Below are 22,734 nucleotides of genomic sequence, written 5' to 3'. Positions count from 1 at the left end.
TTAAAGTAATAATTTGTGATTGGAATATATTTATATATTTGTATGAATGCATCATTGACACTATTTTTATCACACACCAATTACAAAAAAAAATGTCAATTACACACTATCATCATTTTAGGTTATTGAAATGACACTCCCCAAACATTTGTATAAATAACACTTATCCTCAAGATTTATCAATAACACGTATAAGTCTATGCCTAACTTTCTTAACAGTTTCTCCAAAAAAAAAACTTTCTTAACAAAATATTTACTAAAAATAATATTTCTACCCAAGCTATGAGCAAAATGACACTCCACTCCACTAAGTTTTATATATATGACACTCTTACTCCTTAATAGAAATTTGTACAAATGAGTGGATTTTTTTTCATTTTTTTAAGTATAACATTTTATTAGAGAAGTAATAGTGTATCTAAGAGAGTAGGATCTAGATTAGGTCCAGTGCTTTCAGTGCACTGGACATGGTCAAATGGTGACATGTGTCTAAAAATGGACACGCATCATGATTCTAGCGAGTTCAATACCATTAGACACTAAACCCAAACCTCCCCAAAAGAGTATAGGCTTTTAATGATGAAAGAGTATAGGCTAATTTGTTTCATTTAAAAGTATCATTAATACAAAAGTTTAAGGAAATTTCAAATTTCACTCCAATACATCTCAATGGAGGTTGGTGCAACTTTCAAAAAAGAAATTAAAAGTGAATGACACAAGATTTATTTATTTTATTTTTTAATAAATAGGTAAAATTTTCCCATAAGAAAAATTTTAAAACTTATAGGATTTCCACTTTATCACCTGAACTAAACTGTATTCTGAACATCAAAAAAAAAAAAAAAAACTGAACTCCACTTTTCCTTACCCAAAAAATAATAAGAAAAAGAAAAAGAATAGAAACAACTGTACTCACAAAAATCAGAATACAAAATGAATTAAAGACAGTGATGAAAGCGCGTGCGTGGCAGAGAGGGTTAGTCAATTTAACTTTTTTTTTCACTTCTTGACTTCCTACTTCCTTCTCATTCCGCTGTCTATAAAAATTAGCAACAACCCCAACACCCAACACACGCACTCGTTTCATTTCATTTCTCACATCCTCTCTCTCTCTCTCTCTTCCCAACAAAGATTCTCATCTCTCTCTCTCTCTCTCAGACACAAATGGAAGAAAATCAAACTACATCTCTTAACATTTCCGATGACTTCTACGGTTACTCCTCAGCCACTGCCCGAGAGCTGCCGGAACCCGACGTCCACATCATCACCTCCGCTGCTCTCCGCATCCCTGCGCACTCTAGCATCCTGGTACTACTCTATATTTCCAGCCCATCTCTCATTTTTAGAAACTTATATAACATACTTTAATTACTTAGCCGAAAACAATACAGGCGTCGATTCTAACTAATCTGTTGAAGATCCATATAGACTATATTCGATCCAATATAGCTTGAGTAATGTTTTCAATATATTGGATCCGACACGATTCAGACACGGTCTAGTGCACTGGAGCATTAGACAGAACCTTTGTATATTTGATTTTGTTGTTTTAATAATTAGCTCTATACCTAGTATGGTCGTATGATTTAACCTTAGTAATTTCAATCTGACATGGTATGTTACTATGTTTCATAATACTGATTGATTTATATTTATTTGTTTTGGAAATTGTGAAGGCTTCGGCGTCACCGGTGTTGGAGAACATCATAGACAGGCCACGTAAGCATCGGAGTTCGGAGAGAGTCATTCCGATTCTCGGAGTTCCCTATGACGCTGTTGTCTCCTTCGTTCGCTTCCTCTACTCCTTCAGGTTGGTACACGCTTTCTAGTTTCTAGTCGCCTCTTAGTTTTTACGGTAACTTCACGCAAAATAGCAGCCGTCCATTTCATCTACCGTATGTTACGCCTATAATCAATCCAACGGTCGTCAGTTTTCGGTCTAGTGTGTAAAAATAAATTTTAGATATGGTCAAAACTCATATCTAGTATATACACGTGCTATTAAATAAAGGAGTACTTTATTACTTTACCTTATAGTACCTACTTTCTTTTATTTTAGAATTTTAGAATTTATGTACACATTTGACCCTGAAATCTTGAAATTATTTTTATTTTGAACCTTAAGATTATTTTTTTTTTTCATTTTAATTTGTTAATAATTAGTAAGTTTGATTTTGTTCAAAGATTATTAATTTATTATCTTAGCCGTCGTCATAACATATTTGACTGCTAAGTTCTGATTTTTATTTTATGTTATTGGGATATATCATGTCGCTCTCATGTGATAAAAATTCCATCAAATCAATTGTTAAGTCTCATCTCAAAAAACATGTGAGAGGGACATGATATATTTTCGTGACCATCATAATCATTTTAAAAATGAAATCAAACTTAATGAAAGAAAATGGGTGATCGTGTGAAATGACAAAAGTGTCACTGGTGTTTTTAGGTGTTCGGAGGAGGAGATGGAGAAGTATGGGATTCATCTACTGGCGCTGTCCCACGTGTACTCGGTCCCACAATTGAAGCAAAGTTGCACGAAGGTATTGGGTGATTGGCTTACGATGGAGAATGTGGTGGATGTGCTTCAACTTGCAAGAATGTGCGACGCACCAAATCTCTACCTCAAGTGCATGAAATTGGTGGCCAACCATTTCAAAGCTGTGGAGAAAACCGAAGGATGGAAGTTCTTGCAAGATCATGACCCTTGGCTCGAGCTCGAAATCTTACATTTTATGGATGAAGCTGAATCGGTAAATTACCCTAGTTTTTATTAATTTTGTTACGTCATGATTTATCAATACATGTAACCGATCCTAATTAATCAATTGAAAATCTATAATCGATTTGAAGTTTTGATAATATACTTAGATTAGATTAACTTAATTATATATTTTAGGCTAAATCTGCTGATATGTTTTCAATTCTATTCTTTAGTTCTTTAACTTATATTGATTAAATTTGGATTTGGTAATAACAGAGAAGAAAGAGATCAAGAAGGCTGAGGGAGGAGCAGAGCTTGTATTTACAGCTAAGTGAGGCAATGGAATGTTTGGAGCACATATGTACGGAAGGTTGCACAAGTGTTGGGCCATATGACATGGAGCCCACAGAGAAGAAGGGGCCCTGTAGCAAGTTCTCCACGTGTCAAGGTCTCCAACTCCTGATTAAACACTTTGCCACGTGTAAGAAAAGAGTGAATGGAGGGTGCTCAAGGTGTAACAGGATGTGGCAGCTTCTTAGATTGCACTCCTCAATCTGTGAGCACCATGATTGTTGCAGAGTTCCTCTTTGCAGGTAATTTTATTTCATCCTCAATGGACTCGGCTTACGTCGAGTGCTCTAGTGCATTGGAACTGACATGATACAGATACGTGTTTGATTTTTGCCACGTGTTTAAATTGTGTCGGCTCCAACACAATGGAGCACTGGAGCCAAGTCTTATCCTTCCTTAATATTATATATGATTAACCTATTGGTCATATGGTTCATTTATTTATTATTAAGTTTGTTTTTCACAAAATCGATATAATCATCAATTGGTCATTCAAATTGATCCCAAAAAATTTAGAACTAAATCTTAGTTGCTTTTCATATATAATCATTTAAATGGGCCATTGAGAAAATGAAAATTGAGAGTTTTGAGACGTTTTTATATGGTTTTGAAAATATTTATATGTTATAGGGGTGGGGTACATCATATACGACCTTTGAATTTTACAATAGCCTATATTAAATAGGTTCATGTGCTTATCAAAAAAATTTAAGTGAATAGGTTACATGAGTACGGCAGTATTGGCTTGTTCAAATTCGAATTAAAGTCTAGAATCGTGTTTGGTTAGCTTTCAATTTTCTCTTCCCCCACTGGCATGATTTAAAATTTGTCGACAGTCCCCATTTATTGGCATGGTCCAGACTGATTTTCTTTTAATTTATATATAAAAATCAATGAGTTTTGCGTAGTACATTTGTACCGTAGTATCCCCATTTAGTTTTATATTAGATAGTGACTCTAGCGGCTATCAATGTATGGTTGGCCTCCAATGAAGTTAGCAAAAAAAAGAGAAGGGTCAGCCTCCATGGTATAGTTGCTAGTGTGTCATAATCGTATAACCTGTAATTTTAATCTTTTAAACCATAGGTAAGCTGGTTCTAGCCTTTGCTCCGTGCCAACCACATTCTTAAGATGCTATCCATCAATGTCACAGCTTATTATGGACCAAACTTTGATTAGGAGGAAGGGGACATGAACTAGCCTAATAAAGCCAAGAAATGGGGTCCCACTCAAAATGACAAGAAAAGTAAACCTTTTCTTTCTTATTACTTTCCCATAAGTCCAATAAGATTAAAGAAAATGGTCCTCTCATAGTATACTAATCATGATCATGAATAGTCCACTATTAAACATGACCATAAGTATTTTAGGTGCTTGCTAGTCTCACTTCATGCAATAGATATTATGTCACATTTAGATATATGCATAATTACTTTCCAAGTGTATGGGCTCCACGATTGTAAGTCTGGGGGCTTATGCACCATGAAAAGAAAAATACATATAGTCGACAATAAGATATTTTCTTCACTTCATACTATTCAAGAAATCGACTCCTACAACTTGTGCTCCACAATCATAAGTCTGAGACTCATACTATGAAAAGAAATATACAGATATTCGACGATAAAATATTTTCTTCACTTCATACTTTTAAACCAAAAAAAAAAAAAAGACAAATAGATTATTGTCGAGTCCAACGACTTGCCATTACAAAATACCCTTCAAATCTTTTACCGGTTTATAGGTGATTAGAAAAGATAGGATTGGACAAGTCCTACTTTCTATCTCTATCTCCCCTCGAACAAATATCAATGATTTTTGTGTGTCCGGAGTCCAATGTATGCTCTGTCCTTTTCCCTAGTACACTATGGTGAATGGTCCATTGCCCTTTTGCATTTCTTTTTCATTTTACCCAACGGTGGCTATTGCGTGCACTGAATGCATGCTGCCGTGTTATTTTCAAACATGGGTTTGTCAATTGGTCATTGAATTGATGTAATTGTTTTGGGAATGTGACAGGCAATTTAAATTGAGAATGCAGCAAGACAACAAGAAAGATGATGCAAGGTGGAGATTACTGGTGAGGAAGGTTGTGTCAGCCAAAGCAATGTCTTCCTTATCATTGCCCAAGAGGAAAAGAGAGGAACTACAAGAGACCAACAACAACAACAACAATCATGGAATTAGAAGCTTCAGATTATAAATTTCTTAATTGCTCATTGTATAGGGCCAATATATTATATAAGTGTCACTATTCTATTGTCAATTATTTATTTTATTAAGAAATAAGTTTTGAGTCTTCTTTGTATATGAAGGTAGGCTAGTACTGTTGTGCTGCGCTTGTTTTAAAAGAGCGAGTCCCAAATTGTGAAATTGGGTTCAACACGGAATTTAAGAGTTAGTAGGACTAGTAGGTGAGACTTGAGAGTTGTTGCTTGTAATTTTAAATCTCTCCGTTTATTCAAATGAAAGTAACTTATAGTTTTGTTGTTTGTCTTCAATTTCCTTAGATTTCCTTATCTAGTTGCCAGATATTTATTAATTTTTTTCGGGAGGTAATACAAGGAAGAAAATAAAGTGATTAATTTATCCATCATATCTAATTCATATAAACTAACCCCTTCACACAAGTTATATGCATATTTTGAGGATTTATTTTATTTTATTTTTAAATGAATGAAAACTTTAGAAGTGGACCTCGTTTTGATTTCTATTAAAAAAAATCCTCCTTCTGATTTCTAAAAAATAAATAAATAAGGCCAACCTCATATCAAATGCCCTTTAAAATAATAAAATGTAGTTTTTTTTGGAGTAAACAAATATATATTTTATTTAAAATGGACAAAATAAAGATAAGGGAATCTTATCTATACCTATCAGAATCAAGAAGAGCCCATGTAGAATTGGAGTTTTTAAGTGACGTGGTTGCTTCTAATTTAAATCTCTCTATTTATGGAAAAGCAAGTTTACTTATGGTTTTGTTATTTTTCATCCATTTCTTGAGCTTTCTATCTTCCTTACCAAATATTTATTAATAATTTTTTTGGGGTTTGTTTATCAAAAAAAAAAAAAAAAAACTTTTTTTTTGGGGTAATACAAGGTCGAAAATGAAGTCTATAATTTATTCACACGATATCTGATTACTGATTAGTTTAAATTATGTAATCTCCAAGGCATCACTTATCTTATGGGTATTGATATTTAAAAGATTTGGAAAAGACTGACATTTTCAACTGCCTCATAAGTTAGCAACTTATAGCTTTCATTTTCTTTGTTAAAAAAACTCAATTTTCTATTGTCATTTTTAAGGACAAGATGGTTTACCAAATAATAATTAATGCTCGGAATTTAGAGAAATTTTTGTAATTTAGTGGAAGTGCTGCGTTTCCTTTTCTCTTGTTCTGTCGTCATTTCTTTACTTATAAATTTATAATCATATCATGGTGGAGATGCTTTGCACTTTGCACCTTGAAAACGTGGTACACATAATTCTCTTGATCAAGATGCTTCAACAATTACTAGGATAATAACCTTGACCATCGGAAATTAGTGGAATCTTGACTAATGGTAAAGTAGTGGAACCTTGAAGGTTGGAGAAGAGTAGGATTAAAGGCTAGACTAATTAATGGAGATAAGTTTTATGTTCAAGATATTTTCGTAATAAATCTTAAGTATCAGATTATTATTAGTTTTAGTCTGAACCTAACATTGAAATTATTATTTGCCTATTAGTAACACCAAGTAACAATTTAATTATCATCTAAGATTTGTTGTGTTCCCTTTAAAAATAAAAAATAAAAAATTGTTGTAAAAATATTGTGGACATAAGCAAAGAGTAATACTAAAAATATTACAAATTTTATTAGATAGATCTTACAAATTGATGTGTTATTATTGTATCAATAACAAACAAATTTTTTTTTTTTTTAAAAAAAGCAATTAAGATAATTTTTTATTATGTATTGAAGTGACACCAATCATATTTATTGGTACATTAGTTTATAAAACTTTCATAATTAAATTTCTAGTATTTTTTTTTTTTGCATTTTCCTAAGGAAAAATTGACAGGCTGTCATGGGCAAAAAACTTAGTATCGGTTTGAAAAATACTATAGCTAATAAATTACAATATTACTACAAAATACTTCCAACTCACAAAAAAAATGTAATAACTGCCATTTCAAGATATAATAATTAAATATTTGAATGACATTTTTTATAATTGGTGGCATGTCAATTTATAAGATTTTATATATAATAAAATTTGTAGTATCTCTATTTGGTGTATGTTTCTATAATGAACAATATCTTCCCCCTCCACCTTAGGGTAAAAGTGCTTGCTAAATGAAAAGTTCAATTACTACTGTATTAGACTACAGTTAATTAACGTAGCTATTTATACTATACAATGGAGAAGAGACGATAGAAGCCTTAATTTGTAAAGGTGGTGATTGAGCTTAAGCAAGCTCAGGGAGCTCAGAAGAACTGGGCATTTCATCAAAGGGCTGTTCTTGAAGTGGGAAAAATCCTAGTAATATTTGTGTAAATTAGATACAGTAAACAGTTATAGGCATGTGTTGTGTTGTGTTGTGTTGTGAAATCATTGTTGGGGAAATGATTTGGCCTATGACTTTAAAGTTTTGAGTGAAGGACTCGAGTCAGGAAACTCTTAAGAAATATTTTTGGTGAAATTATTGTCTCTCATGTTTTGTGTTTTGAATTGATTAGATATATCACTACATAAATACCTCTACCTCTACCCCTCCCTCTTGGGGCTTGAACCGAGGCTCTTGTGTTCCCTTGTGCACTTAAAGCATAGTGAAGTACCATCCAGCTCAACTCACCCAGTACCATTGGTATGTCTCTCACGTTTGAAATAGGAAAGTTTAGGTATACAACTTTTATGTCACAATTTTGATGCAATTTATTATATATTAGTGATGGAGAAAAAACTGTGAGTCCATGTGTAAACAATTATCCACCACTCACACTTAGTTACTTCAATAAGTAATGGCAAAAATTATGTCATGACATTGATATGCTTTATTAAAGGATCAGGCCTAAGATGATTTTTTTTCTCCGAAGATGATTTTTTCTCCAAAAGAGGGTGAAGTCATGCTTGCTGGCTGCTTCATTTAGTCCAACTGGTTCCTTGTTAGAGTAAGACTAAACAGATACACCATTGGTTCTAGTCATTGCTGTCTGATAGTGTCTTACTTGGTCCAAAAAGAAGTAATTTCATGATAGAAAGTAAAGCTAAGGTGCTCATCATGTTAAAAACATAGGTAATCAATGATAATGTCGGAAATACTTGTGCAACAAAGGAATCTTCTCATGACCTTACTTGGATCTACCATTTCCAATTACAATCTTCTTTTACAATTTTCAAATGCCATATTAACACTTTCCTAGCAACTTGTCCCATGTGCTGAGAAACTTTTTTGCCTACAACACCCACCAAGTAAAGCATAGAAACTCATATGATATTTTTCTAGCAGTTGTTTGGTGATGAGTTGCTGTGTTTAGCATTATCACAGAAAGTCGGTCAAGTAATTTGAAATTTACTCAGACAACACAAAATGGTAAGTACCTTTCCAACAGTTCTACAGTTAATTTGGCAATTAGAAAAATATTAAACGTCGGCATGGCGATTCTACCTTTATTTATCTTCTATGTTATCCATGTTGATGTGGTTTATCCAAATCCAAAAGGTACAAATAAAAAAACCTTTAGTTATTTTCTATGTAATCCATGTTGTTTATCCAAATCCAAAAAGTATATATAGAAAATCAGTCTTCACAACTTTTTTTTCACAGTGCTTTTCACAACTACTAAGATGAAAAACTATGAATGAGAGATATTGATCGATATCAGATGTGAATATCATCATAGCTTACCGACTTAAGCTGTAAAATCATTGTGAAAATGTGGTGTTTATAACATTAGTCACCAAAAAACAAGAAAAAATGAGCATCATGTTTACCAAAATTACAATATCACAGTTACTATCATGTACAGCCCCGTCAAACATCACTAGCTACCTTGCTTTACTGCATAGTATGATGGACTAAATCATGCATTCTTTAACAATCACAACCATAAGTTGGAATCTAAGAACAATGAAAATCATGATTGGCGTGCCCCTTTTGATACCTATCTACCAACAATATGTTTCATATTACAACAATTAAACTGCACAGTGAAAGAAGCAATCTGGGGCCTTAATTATGTCCAGCAATTAGGTTCTTTTTTTAGTGGCTCTCCAGCTCTCTCAAATTCTTCCAAATGCTTATCTAACTTTCCTTGGGCCAGAGTTTCCGTATGTATTGTGCTAAGACACATAATGAGTACTTTTGTCATCAAATATTCAGTTTCCTAAGAAATTAGATTATAAACCATGCATTCTTGTGAATCTAAATTATACCATGTAATATAACATTGTCACTTTACAGTAAAATGAGAAGATTTTAGTGTTTTAGCTCAACTTTAATGTGTTTGATTGTTTACTCAAATATGTGTCACTTGCCCAACTATTCTATTTCTATCTATGCATGAATGAGTGGAGTATAGCTAGGACCTCCTCACTGTGTCGTAGATCAACACTAGATGTAATGAGTAGCTTGCCCTTTTAAACTAAACCTGTTTCCAAAAGCTTTTGCTCTAACACTTGAATATGTCTAAAGCATGCTGTCCACTACTGAAGCTCTTTTTGTCAGTGGCTTGAACACTCGTGTCCAAAGTTTCCTGAAATAAGTCTAGCTTTCCTTGCACTAAGCCTTGGGAGACACAGAATGAGCTATATGGAATCCCATTGGGGTTGCCTAATCATGGTTCTTGAATTTTGCATAATTTATTTTTAGCCTTGTTTAATCATGTTTCAATTTTCTTATTTAGACCACAGCACAAAAAGTGCTTGTGAGGTGTTGTGGGGTGTGGGGAGGAAAGGACCAAAATTCAAGTCTCCAAGAGAGGACTTCATACATATATATATATACTTAGATTATATTAGAGTAGAATTTCTATTTTGTATAAAAAATAAAAATAAAAATCTTATTTAGCCCCATTTTGATTCATGAATTTTGAATAATTTTATTCCATAGACCTTTTTTTTGTTGTCCTACAAGTTTTTTAACAAGTACCAATAAAATTTCAGTCTTTCATTTTTTTATTTATATTTAAAAAAAAAAAAAAAAGGGTCTCGTATAATAAAACCTTAAAGGGAAATAGAAGGGTCACATTCCCATCAATGGGGATACTTAAAAAGTTAAAACAATTGATCCATACGCAAGCCCAAAAATGTTGGGCCAAGTGTTTATTCTAAAGGTCCAATCAGGAAAATTTAGGCTTGGAACGTTAACCTTCTTAGGCAAAATTTAGGCCAAAATGGCCCATTAGCATTAATTTTTGAAATATTTAGCAACAGAGCACTGTTTCGGAAATAATTAGGGAAATACCACTTTTTCTGGTACTCGAGCATGGTGAGCTCGAGTACCATCTTTTCATTGGTCAAACATCTTCTCCAAAAAAAAAAACGCCGCTATAGGGCCCGAAAACGTCACTATAGGGCTTAAAAACGCCACTATAGGACCCCTTGAACCTGTTATGGGGACTTATAAAAAAATTTTGCAGGAAAACGCCGCTATAGGGCCCAAAAAACGTCACTATAGGGCTTAAAAACGCCACTATAGGGCCCCTTGAACCTGTTATGGGGACTTATAAAAAAAAATTTTGCAGGAAAACGCCGCTATAGGGCCCGAAAACGTCACTATAGGGCCCCTTAACCTGGTATGGGGGCTTAAAACGCCACTATAGGGCTCCTTGAATATGGGGCGACGGTAGATTAAAAAAACATGGTACTCGAGCTCACCAAGCTCGAATACCAGAAAAAGTGGTATTTCCCTAATTATTTCCGAAACAGTGCTCTGTTGCTAAATATTTCAAAAATTAATGCTAATGGGCCATTTTGGCCCAAAATTTAAGCTTGATTATTGGAATCCTGCATTATGGGCTTGGTCGTTTTCAAGGCCAGGGAGACCATAAATCTCTTATGGCTATTTGGGCTTCTTTTTATTTATTTATTAGGACTTTAGGTTTGAATCCCTTATACACAAAAAAAAAAAAAATATATATATATATATATATATAGCTATTTAATTGGTACTATTCTCGTTACACCGATTTACGTGTGCACGAGACTTTTTATTTTTTATCATTTATTTTTTAGATTTACACATTTTACTCATGATAGTTTTATTTTATTTTTTATTTAAAAAAAAAGTTGTTTTAGTATACTTGACTACTAATGTGAGAGAAAAATGTGAAGATGGAAAAAAAAAAACAATTTAATGATTAAAAAAATGGTACATTTGTGAGAAAAAAAAAGTTTTATTTTTTATTTTTTATTTTTTTTCGAAAAAGAAAAGTTGTATTAGTATTTAGTACAATAGTACTTGACAATTAACATGAGAGAGAAATGTGAAAGTGAAAGAATTTTTTTTTTAATATAGCTAAAAATTAGGAGTTTTTAAATTACTAATTTTACATGTCTAACTCTATATTTTAAGTCTTAGAAATTGATGAATTTGAGGGTATTTTAAGCATTTAAATAGAGGATCCCAAACAAGAAAAGCTCCTTAAATAGTAGTATAGATGATATATGTTAATTTACATGATATTTTAATTGGACTAATTAGTACATATTAAAGGCTTAGTTAGTATTTAACAATCTTGCCATTAACGTGCATGAATAGAATGACGAGATTAAAAATAAATGCAAGCTTGAAGGATAAAAACCCAAAAATTTTAAGCATATGAAGCAAAATCAAATTCACCCCAAATTTAGTGAATGCAATTTGCAAAAGAGATATATGCATGATTTTTTTTTCTTGTTTTTTTAAATGTGCAAGGTTTTTTTTTTTTTTTTTTTTTGAGAAGATGGTTGCCTAATTATGGTTCTTGAATTTTGCATAATTCTTTTTTTTTGCCTTGTTTGATCATGTTTCGATTTTATTATTTAGCCCCATTTTGGTTCATGAGTTTTTATTAATTAATTTTATTCCTTAAACCTTTTTTTATGTCCTTGTTGGCCTTAGATGGTAATGCTTAATTCTACAAGTTCTAACAAGTACCAATAAAATTGCCGTCTTTCATTTACTTGTTTATTAAAAAAAAAAAAGAATTCTCTTATGATAATAAAAGTATAAAACTCAAAAGTGAGATGGGAGGGTTTACATTCCCATTAATGGAATACTTAAAATAATTGATCCATACGCAAGCCCAAGAATGTTGGGCCAAGTGTTTAATCTAGAGGTCCAAGCAGGAAAATTTAGGCTTGGAAGTTGGAACGTCAACCTTGGTGGGTAAAGTTGATCTTTGAACGTCTTTCATTTGCTAAAATTTAAAATTGGTTTGGAATTGGAAGCACTCCACCAGCTGCATCATGGGCTGGGCATTTTCAAGGCCAGGGAAACCAAAAAAAAAACTAGTACACTTTGTGAGTATGTGATTATGATGGGAAAAAAAAATGGGTATATATATACATTAAAAATTAAATACTTTTAAGTTATTTAATTTTTTTTTTTTTAAGAATTATTTGTGTGTGTGTGTATATAACTATATATAGCTATTTAATTGATAAAATATATGTTAATTCATGATATTTTAATGGGACAAATTAGTATACGTTAAAGGCTGTGGGGGCCGATTAGTCACTAAAATTATTAAACTCAAGTTAATTGGGTCTGTGACCCATCCGAGGATGCAAATCTGTTCGAGGAGGCCCATATCAAGTTGTAGGGGTAACCAAACGAAAGGAAGAGTGAATATCACGACAGGTGAGTTCAGTATTCGTCCGAGGACAAAATCCTTCTCGGCAATATGAGTCCGAGGACAACCAGAACGCCACCTTGTTACAAACGTACTTCGGAACTACGTCACCACTAAAGGTGGGATAAGGGATCAAGGGTAAGAAAGAGAAGGCAAACAAATATCTATAACAACAGCTGCCTCCGCATTAATTGCCTCTCAACCAACTCTCTGACCGCATTAATGTGGATGTGATGCCTGAACAGTGATGAAGCAACCTTACAGCTGCTAGTAGGAGATTCCAGAAGGTGTGAAATGGGACAGAAATAGATCCCCTGAACCCAACCTACACGTGTGTGGTGAAGATGATATGAAGAGGGCAGTATATAACATGAAAGGAAAGCATGCAAAAAGGGGATCGGAACATAAAAAAAGACACAAAGAACACTTAGGAAGAAAACTTAGAATCCAAAGAACTGTACTTGTTTCAAAGAAAAACTAATTGTTATATCGGTGCTAATCCATCTATAAACGTGAGGTTGAATCGTTTTACTTTTGAAAGTTAATCTAGTTCTTGAACACCCACGCTCTACAAATTTTATTATTTGGGCCTTTATTGTACGAACCCAATACCAATTTGGGATCGATACAAATTGAGTCCTTATAAAGGCTTATAGCTATTTAATTGATAAAATATATGTTAAATTCAATGTATTTTAATGGGAAAAATTAGTATATGTTAAATTCAATGCATTTAATAGTCTTTCCATTAACGTGCATGGATAGAAGGATAAGATTAAAATTGGATGCAAGCTTTAAGGATAAAAACCCAAAATTTTAAACATAAGAAGCAAAATCAAATTGACCCCAAATTTAGTGGATGCAATTTGCAAAGAGATATATGCATGATTTTTTTTTCTTTTCTTTTCTTTTTTTAAATGTGCATGGTATGTTGGGTGAAATATTATTCATGACAATGATAATACAATGTCTCAAAATAAATTTGTTTTGAAAACTTTTGAGGTAGTTGATCATGATGAAATTATGTCACTTTAAGTTGATGTGAAACACCTTCGAGTACCTTCTTAACATCTTCAAGATGCGATTTGATTTTAAATAGTAAAAAATTATTAAATTTAATGGAGATAAGAATATAATTGCTCGTTCATTTTATGTGATAACCAATGTAAAGAAGACATCTTAGACTCTTAGTTACATTTCTCTATTTGATGTCAATGTGCAATATACAAATTTAGAATGACGTAAGTATAACGTATGATGGGTATTTACCATGTGCTTTAATAGTAGGAAGTCCTCCAACTCTTCACTTTGCAAGTAGAGGTTGAGAGTTCAAGTATTGACGCACTCCATTAATTGTGTGAATAATTTCACGTTATTCATGAGTAAGATTCAAGTAGAACGAAGGCAGTGAGCTCACCTATGGGCTCTCTTTTTTTAATTACCCTCTCTCTCTCTCCATTTTGTATTTTTATTCATTGGAAAAGAAAAAAAAAAAAAAAAAAAGAGAAAAAACAAAAATTATATGATTGGGCTAAGTAGATGATGTGGTGATAAGATATGGCTGAGTTAAGTAGGTTGGCTATATCTGTATGAAATTTTGATATTACTTATTGAAAGGCCGACTCTCGAAATTGAAAGGTCATTGCAATGTTTATTACACATGTAACCCATGTTCTAACATTGTTTGTATTGTTGTTGATGTTTTTATTAAAAATATAACAGTAAAACCACTACTTTAATAGCAATAAATAACATTAAATAATATAATAATATGCATGTAACATATAATTTTTTTTATTTAAAAAAACATGTAGTATATAATTGATTGTTGGGTTAAAGAAACTATTTTCTTTTTTAAATACTAATAATAATATAATTGTGATGTGCCTTTGTATTAGAACTCATTTCTCTCTCCCTTGTGTGTGTTTTTGTTTCTCAAAAAAAAAAAAAAAAAAAAAACAATAATATAATTTATTTAAGGAGAACCAATGATGGAACGTTATTATAAACTTTTTTTTTTCATTCCTTGTTATGATATTTCTAAGTAGGATTATTTTACTCTAAATCAATATTTCACAAATTTTTTTTTTTTAGAAATAATTACAACATGCTGCTAACCCCGCAGCTCGAACCCTTTCTTCCCTAAACCCTCAAGCACTTTGTGCATGGGGAGGTGTCAATTCAGCTATAAGGCCTTTGGCCAATATTTCACAAATAGAATCAGTGTTCCTTCCAAATATCTACAAAAATGCGATGAATGCTAAGTGTTTTTTAGAAATTCAACAATTTCATTAAGAAATACAATAAGATATAAAGTTTTGACAGTCTTGCCATTAACGTGCAGGAATAGAAGGATAAGATTAAAAACGGATGCAAGCTTTAAGGATGAAAACTCAAAATTTTAAACATAAGACGCAAAATCAAATCGACCCCAAATTTAGTGGATGCAATTTGCAAAAGAGATATATGCATAATTTTTTTTTTCTTCTTTTTTTTTAAATGTGCATGGTATGTTGGGTGTAATATTATTCATAACAATGATAATACAATGTCTCAAAATAAATTTGTTTAGAAAACTTTTGAGGTGGATGATCATGATGAAATTATGTCACTTTAAGTTGATGTGAAACACCTTCAAGTACATTCTTAACATCTTCAAGATGCAATTTTTTTTTAATATAAAAAAATCATTAAATTTGATGGAGATTAGAACATAATTGCTCATTCATTTTATGAGATAACATGTAAAGAAGACATCTTCATTATGTTTCTCTATTTGATGGCAATGTGCAATATACAAATTTAGAATGACGTAAGTATAATATATGTTGGATATTTATCATTCACGGAGGTGTTTTAGTAGTAGGAATTCCTCCAGCTCTTCCATTTGTGAGTAAAGGTTGAGAATTTAAGTATTGGCATGCTACATTAATTGTGTGAATGATTTCACGTCATTCTTGAATAAGGTTCAAGTGGGTCGGAAGCAGTGAACTCACCTGTAATTTCCCTTTTTTTAATTACCTCTCTCTCTCTCTCTCTCTCTATATATATATATATATATATATATATATATATACACGGCAATTTAGTATTTTACTCTCCTTCTCAAAAAAAAAGTATTTTACTCATAGGAAAAAGACAAAAAAGAGAGAATAAAATTACACAATTGGGCTAAGTAGATGATGTGGTGATAAGATCAATTGGCTGTATCTGTATGACACGGCAATTTAGTATTTTATTCATAGGAAAAGACAAAAAAGAGAGATAAAATTACACAATTGGGCTAAGTAGATGATGTGGTGATAAGATAAATTGGCTGTATCTGTATGACATTTTGATGTTACTTATTATTGAAAAGTCATTGCAATGTTTATTACACATGTAATCCATGTACTAACATTGTTTGTATTGTACGTTGTTGATGTTTTTGTCAAAAATATTACAGTAAAAACCACTACTTTAATAGCAATAAATAAAATAAATAACATTAAATAATGTAATAATATGCACGTAGTATATAAATTTTTTTTAATATGTACGCTCTGTTTGTTTCAACATTAATGTTTTCTGGAAAATTGCTCATTTTCCAAAGAGCATTTTCTAGAAAACTATATCATTTTCCAGTGTTTGGTAACGATCTTGAAAATGAGCTTGAGAATGTTTTCTAGTGTTTGGTATGCAATTTTAAAAAAAATATTTCTTTTATAATTTAAAACATGTATATTATGTAAACTAACTAATGTAATCATTATAAATAAAAAACCAAGAATGAATTTGGTTTTCATACTAAAATTTTGACAATAAATTTTCATGATCTCTACCACTCATTTTGCTCATATATATAGACAGTAACGTACGTATACACACATATATAAACCATTTGTCTATAAATATATATATATATATATATATATATATATATAAATAAATTTGACAAGGGAATACATTTTCAATAAGTATAAATAACAATAACTTTTAATTGTCTACTCTTTTTGTTAGTATACTAGTTGTCTACTATGGTCAACCACAAGTATCCAATATTATTCTAAATTATGTATTTACATAATGTACTGTATAATATATCATCACTGCATAGTATCTACCAACAAAAAAAGTACTTGCCAACAAATGCAATTCTCCTAAACAATTATCATTCATTATATAACAAAATTATTAGTCCACGGTAAAGATTGTCCCATGTAAAAGCAATTTAGAGCAATACAGGTACTATGTTTAAAATTTTCATCTTTTACTTCATTCTTTCTCTCTTCTTCTTCTTCTTTTTATTTTATTTTTTATTTTTTTGCACTTTATGTACTAAAAAGAAGTAACTTTTGCCTGGAATCCATCAAACCGAAAATTTCTTAGAGAAAAAAGAAAATTGAGCTTGAAATTCAAAGCAAAGAATTGGGATTTTAGTAAAGAGGAATGAAATAATTACCACTGCAAATTTGTTCTCCTTTGCAAGTAGGAACTATTAACCGATTAGTGAAGGAAAAAAAAAAATCTAATCAAAGAATTGCGTTACAGAGGGGAAGAGGAACATGGAGAAAAGAGAGAAGAGAGACAGAGAGAGAGATCTATGGGAAGAGGAGAGACCAGAGTTAGTGACAGTGAGGGTGTGAGGAGAGAAAAAGCAAAGGGAAGAGAGAAAAATTGAGAAAACTTACCATGAGAGAGAGAAGGCGCCAAAAAATTATGTTTCCCACGGCTATAGACGAAGATAATATTTATAGGAGAAGCAACGCGTGAGAGAGAGATTGTTTTCCAAAAAAATTTTTTGGAAAACAACCTATAGAAAATAAGCCTTATTTTTATTAGAGTTTTCTGTTGACCAAAGATAGTTTTCCATTGACCAGGCTTTTTTTGTGCTACCAAATACTAGAAAATGTAGAAAACTATCTTTACAGAAGGTTTTCCAGCGAAACAAACAGAGCGGTAGTATATAATTTAAAAAAAAAAAAACAATATGTAGTAAAAAGCTATTATCAAGAGTGGACGTCATAGTTGAAACTTTAAAAAAAAAATAGTATATAATTGATTGTTGGGTTAAAGAAACTATTTTCTTCTTAAAATACTAATAATAATATAATTTATTTGAAGAAACAAATGATGGTACGTTATTATAAATTGGTTTTTTTTTTTTTTTTTTTCCTTCCTTGTTATGATATTTCTAAGTAGGATTATTTTTACTTTTCATTCTTTTATTCGCAAACCTCCAAACAAGAAAAAAAAAATGAATGTTTTATTCATTTTCATTTTATATTTCATTCATTTCATTTTATGACTTCCCATATATGCTATATGTAAGTGGAATGAATATGAATGTATTGTATTTTCTCTAATATATTTGAAAGTATATAAAAAATGAATGCTAAATAAATACTTTTGCCATAATATATCTTACTTATCAATTTATCATATATTAAAATAAAGATAAATCAATATTTCACAAATAAAATCAATGTTCCTTCCAAATATCCACGAAAATGCGATGAATGCTAAGTGTTTTTTTGGAAATTCAACAATTTCATTAAGAACACAACAAGATATAACACAAAGCCTCCACATTGCAGAGACTGACACCATCACACAATTGGAACAAATCCTATAGACTTAATCTATTCAACTAAGCTATATCAGCTTCACAAAATCACACACTTGGAACAACATAGCCTACAAGCCCTTTCTAGATAACTAAGCCATATCAATTGTATAACACATCCAACATCTACCACATTGAAATGGAATGGAATGAATATTTGTTCAGCTCCATTTTTTTAATTACCATATATATATTTTTGGCATTTTACTTATTGGAAAAGACAAAAAAGAAAAAAAAGAAGAAAAAAAAAATGTTTAAGCGGAAAACTATCAAACTTATATATAATATCATAGGTACTGTTTCTTAGGTTCTCCTCTTAAGATTCTGTCTTGTGACCACTTAACTAAAAAATATACTTTCAACTTATAAGAAAAAAGCCACATAGCAGAATTTTAAGAGGGGAACCTAAGGAACAGCATCTAAGTACTGTACCTAAGTCTTGTCCTTATTTAAAATATTAATAATAAAATGATATTGTATAGGTGGGTTTCTTTTATAGCAATATAATTAACCTCAATATTTATAAGTAAATAAATAAGCTTTGTATATTTTATTTGGCAAAATCACCCCACTTTTTGGTTGTTGTCACTTTGAAATTTGAGGTTTGGAGAAACTATACTCCACCCTAAATTTGAAGGAAAAAAATATTTTTTTCCATCCTTGACATCCGATTGACGCAATTTTATTAAATTAATATTAAAATGTTGTGTACTAACATGCCGTTTGCTTTCCAAAATTATCTTATTTCATAATTAAAATTCATTTATTTAAATTTTTAGAATGACTCTTTATTATTTTTCTGTTTTTCAATAGTTCTTAGACCCAACTTTAAAGAGTATTTTAAAATATTTAGTTGACCATGTTTGACCAAATATTTACCAATTTTGATCAAGTTTCGCAAAATTTTCCTCACAATCCGACCGTTTGATTGTTGTCATACTTCACAAACACCAATATATTAGCACATTCTTCCAATCCAACGGTTAGATTTCCGACGGTTTTTTGTAGTCATCAAAAAAGTTTTGTCCCAAATAACAATCTTTTTTGTAGTGAATAAGCATACACACCCTTTCTTTTTGTAAAAGCAATGTGAAGGTAAGTGTAAGCTTAAAAATAGAAGAGATAAAAGTCCCATTATGATTGACTTTTCACTCGAGTAGTAGCTCGAAACATAACTTGTGTAACATGAATCAAATTCCACTAAAAGAGCTTTCTTTTCTCTCTCCCTAGTAGGAGTTTATTTCCTCTCGTTTGAATACGAGTTGCTCCATCCCTAACCTTCCGTTTTAGGGGTTGTATAGTTACTCTTTTGTTCTCTTTCGGAAGGAGCCAAAATTTCCTGGTTATGGAGCTAAGTATTCTCTCTAGCTTACAGAACCTGCAACTCACAAAAGAAGAAGAAGAAGCTATTCCTATCACTGTCACAAACTGCTCAGGCCTCTTTGAAGAATGTTCCCTAAGTCTTTTTGGGCGACTTCTCTCTGATCGGCAATAGAACCAATGTGCTCTGAAGAACACCCTTAGATCAACATGGAAAATGGGTTCAGACATGAGAATTGTGGAAGTTGGAAATAATATACTCCAATTCAAGTTTAGCTCAAAGTATCAATTGGAGTGGGTTGAGAGGTGTAGGCCTTGGAGCTTTGATAACAACCTCCTCTTACTCTGTAAATGGAAAAAATGGCTAACTTCCACAAATATTTCTTTCATCCATTCTCCCTTTTGGGTCCAAATTTAGGGTCTTCCTTTTGAGCATATGTCACAGGAAGTTGGGGAAGAAATTGGTAGCAAGTTAGGTAGATTTATTGAAGTCGATAAGCGTATGTGGCAATCTGATCAGGCAAAATTCATAAGAGTTCGTGTGGAGTTGGAGATTGATAAGCCACTAAGAAGAGGAGCTTATATTGCAAGCTCTAATGGTGAACGACTATGACTTACGTTCAAATATGAAAGGCTACCTACTGTTTACTTCATTTATGGGAAGCTTGGGCATGATAATAAACATTGCCCAACGTCTGATGTCTAGCGAAGTGCTAGCCATCAATATGGGGACTGGTTAAGGGCTGGGTGGACTGCAAAAGTGGCAGCCAAAGAGAGGAACTCGAGCAAGGACATGATCCAAGTTGTCTCCGATGAGCTAGAAGTGTAGCAAAAGACTTGGCCGACGACTGGTTCTGCTTTGGCCTGTTTTGAGGTTTCAGGTCTTGAGGGCGGGAAACAAAGCTTGGAGAAGGGTGATACCTGGGGAAGCAATAACACCACATGTGTGGATGGACAGCTCACTGGTGACATACGAGTCTTCAGTGGATTTCCATAGCAGGTAATGAGTGAAGCGATAGGGCAGGTTATGAGTGTTTTGGGTTCTTGTGAGAAGTCACGTGATCATCTAAGGCATGATATTTCAATTGTGCACAGAGGCATGGGCCAAAAGGCCCTACTTCACAAGGCCCAAAAGGCTCTATTTCTCAAGGGAGCCCAAGTACTAAAGCTCCTTTAGATAAGAATGAGAAAGACCGCCCAATGAAGAAGAATGCGGCCAATGTTGTCCAAGTTGGTGTAAATTTTCAGGCCAAAGCTAATGAAAAAGGAAAACAGATTTTGGGTAAAGGCAGTCTGAAAAAAGTTGCCCGTGCGAAAGGAAAAGCAAGCGATGATCAAACTCTTGCCCAGATGATGGAGATAGGAACAAAGCGCTTGAGAGCAAAAAAAGCTTCAGAGGAAGAGAAACAACTGGGCTCCTAAGCAATTCTGTGAACCGGTCAACTCGGGTTTAGCTGACTCTGTCTTTGAGCCAGTTTAATTGGCTGCACTTTTCGGTGCATAGTTGGGATCCTTGGGCTTTTCTTGTTTTTGTTAGTTTTGTCTACTTGAAAAGGGAGTTCAACAGGACAGTATATAAGCTTTTTAGCACAAGAAAGATGATGCAAGGTGGAGATTACTGGTGAGGAAGGTTGTGTCAGCCAAAGCAATGTCTTCCTTATCATTGCCCAAGAGGAAAAGAGAGGAACTACAAGAGACCAACAACAACAACAACAATCATGGAATTAGAAGCTTCAGATTATAAATTTCTTAATTGCTCATTGTATAGGGCCAATATATTATATAAGTGTCACTATTCTATTGTCAATTATTTATTTTATTAAGAAATAAGTTTTGAGTCTTCTTTGTATATGAAGGTAGGCTAGTACTGTTGTGCTGCGCTTGTTTTAAAAGAGCGAGTCCCAAATTGTGAAATTGGGTTCAACACGGAATTTAAGAGTTAGTAGGACTAGTAGGTGAGACTTGAGAGTTGTTGCTTGTAATTTTAAATCTCTCCGTTTATTCAAATGAAAGTAACTTATAGTTTTGTTGTTTGTCTTCAATTTCCTTAGATTTCCTTATCTAGTTGCCAGATATTTATTAATTTTTTTCGGGAGGTAATACAAGGAAGAAAATAAAGTGATTAATTTATCCATCATATCTAATTCATATAAACTAACCCCTTCACACAAGTTATATGCATATTTTGAGGATTTGTTTTATTTTATTTTTAAATGAATGAAAACTTTAGAAGTGGACCTCGTTTTGATTTCTATTAAAAAAAAAAAATCCTCCTTCTGATTTCTAAAAAATAAATAAATAAGGCCAACCTCATATCAAATGCCCTTTAAAATAATAAAATGTAGTTTTTTTTTGGAGTAAACAAATATATATTTTATTTAAAATGGACAAAATAAAGATAAGGGAATCTTATCTATACCTATCAGAATCAAGAAGAGCCCATGTAGAATTGGAGTTTTTAAGTGACGTGGTTGCTTCTAATTTAAATCTCTCTATTTATGGAAAAGCAAGTTTACTTATGGTTTTGTTATTTTTCATCCATTTCTTGAGCTTTCTATCTTCCTTACCAAATATTTATTAATAATTTTTTTGGGGGTTTGTTTATCAAAAAAAAAAAAAAAAAAAAACTTTTTTTTGGGGTAATACAAGGTCGAAAATGAAGTCTATAATTTATTCACACGATATCTGATTACTGATTAGTTTAAATTATGTAATCTCCAAGGCATCACTTATCTTATGGGTATTGATATTTAAAAGATTTGGAAAAGACTGACATTTTCAACTGCCTCATAAGTTAGCAACTTATAGCTTTCATTTTCTTTGTTAAAAAAACTCAATTTTCTATTGTCATTTTTAAGGACAAGATGGTTTACCAAATAATAATTAATGCTCGGAATTTAGAGAAATTTTTGTAATTTAGTGGAAGTACT

General features: G+C 32.1%; 1 protein-coding gene across 3 annotated transcripts; it reads left to right on the top strand.

Annotated features, from left to right (window-relative positions):
* The first annotated feature begins 1,069 nt into the window (after positions 1 to 1,069).
* On the top strand, positions 1,070 to 21,837 carry LOC126704443 (BTB/POZ and TAZ domain-containing protein 1-like). 3 transcript variants are annotated; one of them, XR_007648182.1, is made up of 6 exons: positions 1,070 to 1,308; positions 1,677 to 1,810; positions 2,450 to 2,753; positions 2,981 to 3,297; positions 5,075 to 5,344; positions 21,636 to 21,837. XR_007648182.1 is itself a non-coding variant. In XM_050403466.1 (6 exons), exons 1-6 carry the CDS (start codon positions 1,165 to 1,167, stop codon positions 21,546 to 21,548), a joined length of 1,080 nt encoding a protein of 359 aa, XP_050259423.1. In that variant the 5' UTR covers positions 1,070 to 1,164; the 3' UTR covers positions 21,549 to 21,837. The 3 variants fall into 3 exon arrangements, 2 of the variants coding, with proteins under 2 accessions (XP_050259423.1, XP_050259422.1); XM_050403466.1 differs by having other exon boundaries at positions 5,075 to 5,227; positions 21,521 to 21,837; XM_050403465.1 differs by lacking the exon at positions 21,636 to 21,837 and having other exon boundaries at positions 5,075 to 5,547.
* Positions 21,838 to 22,734: the final 897 nt, after the last annotated feature.

This window comes from Quercus robur, chromosome 10 (genome assembly GCF_932294415.1).
Source record: "Quercus robur chromosome 10, dhQueRobu3.1, whole genome shotgun sequence".
NCBI classification, from domain to species: Eukaryota; Viridiplantae; Streptophyta; class Magnoliopsida; order Fagales; family Fagaceae; genus Quercus; species Quercus robur.
The sequence above is the reverse complement of the archived record's forward strand: the minus strand, read 5'-3'. Positions and strand labels throughout refer to the sequence as shown.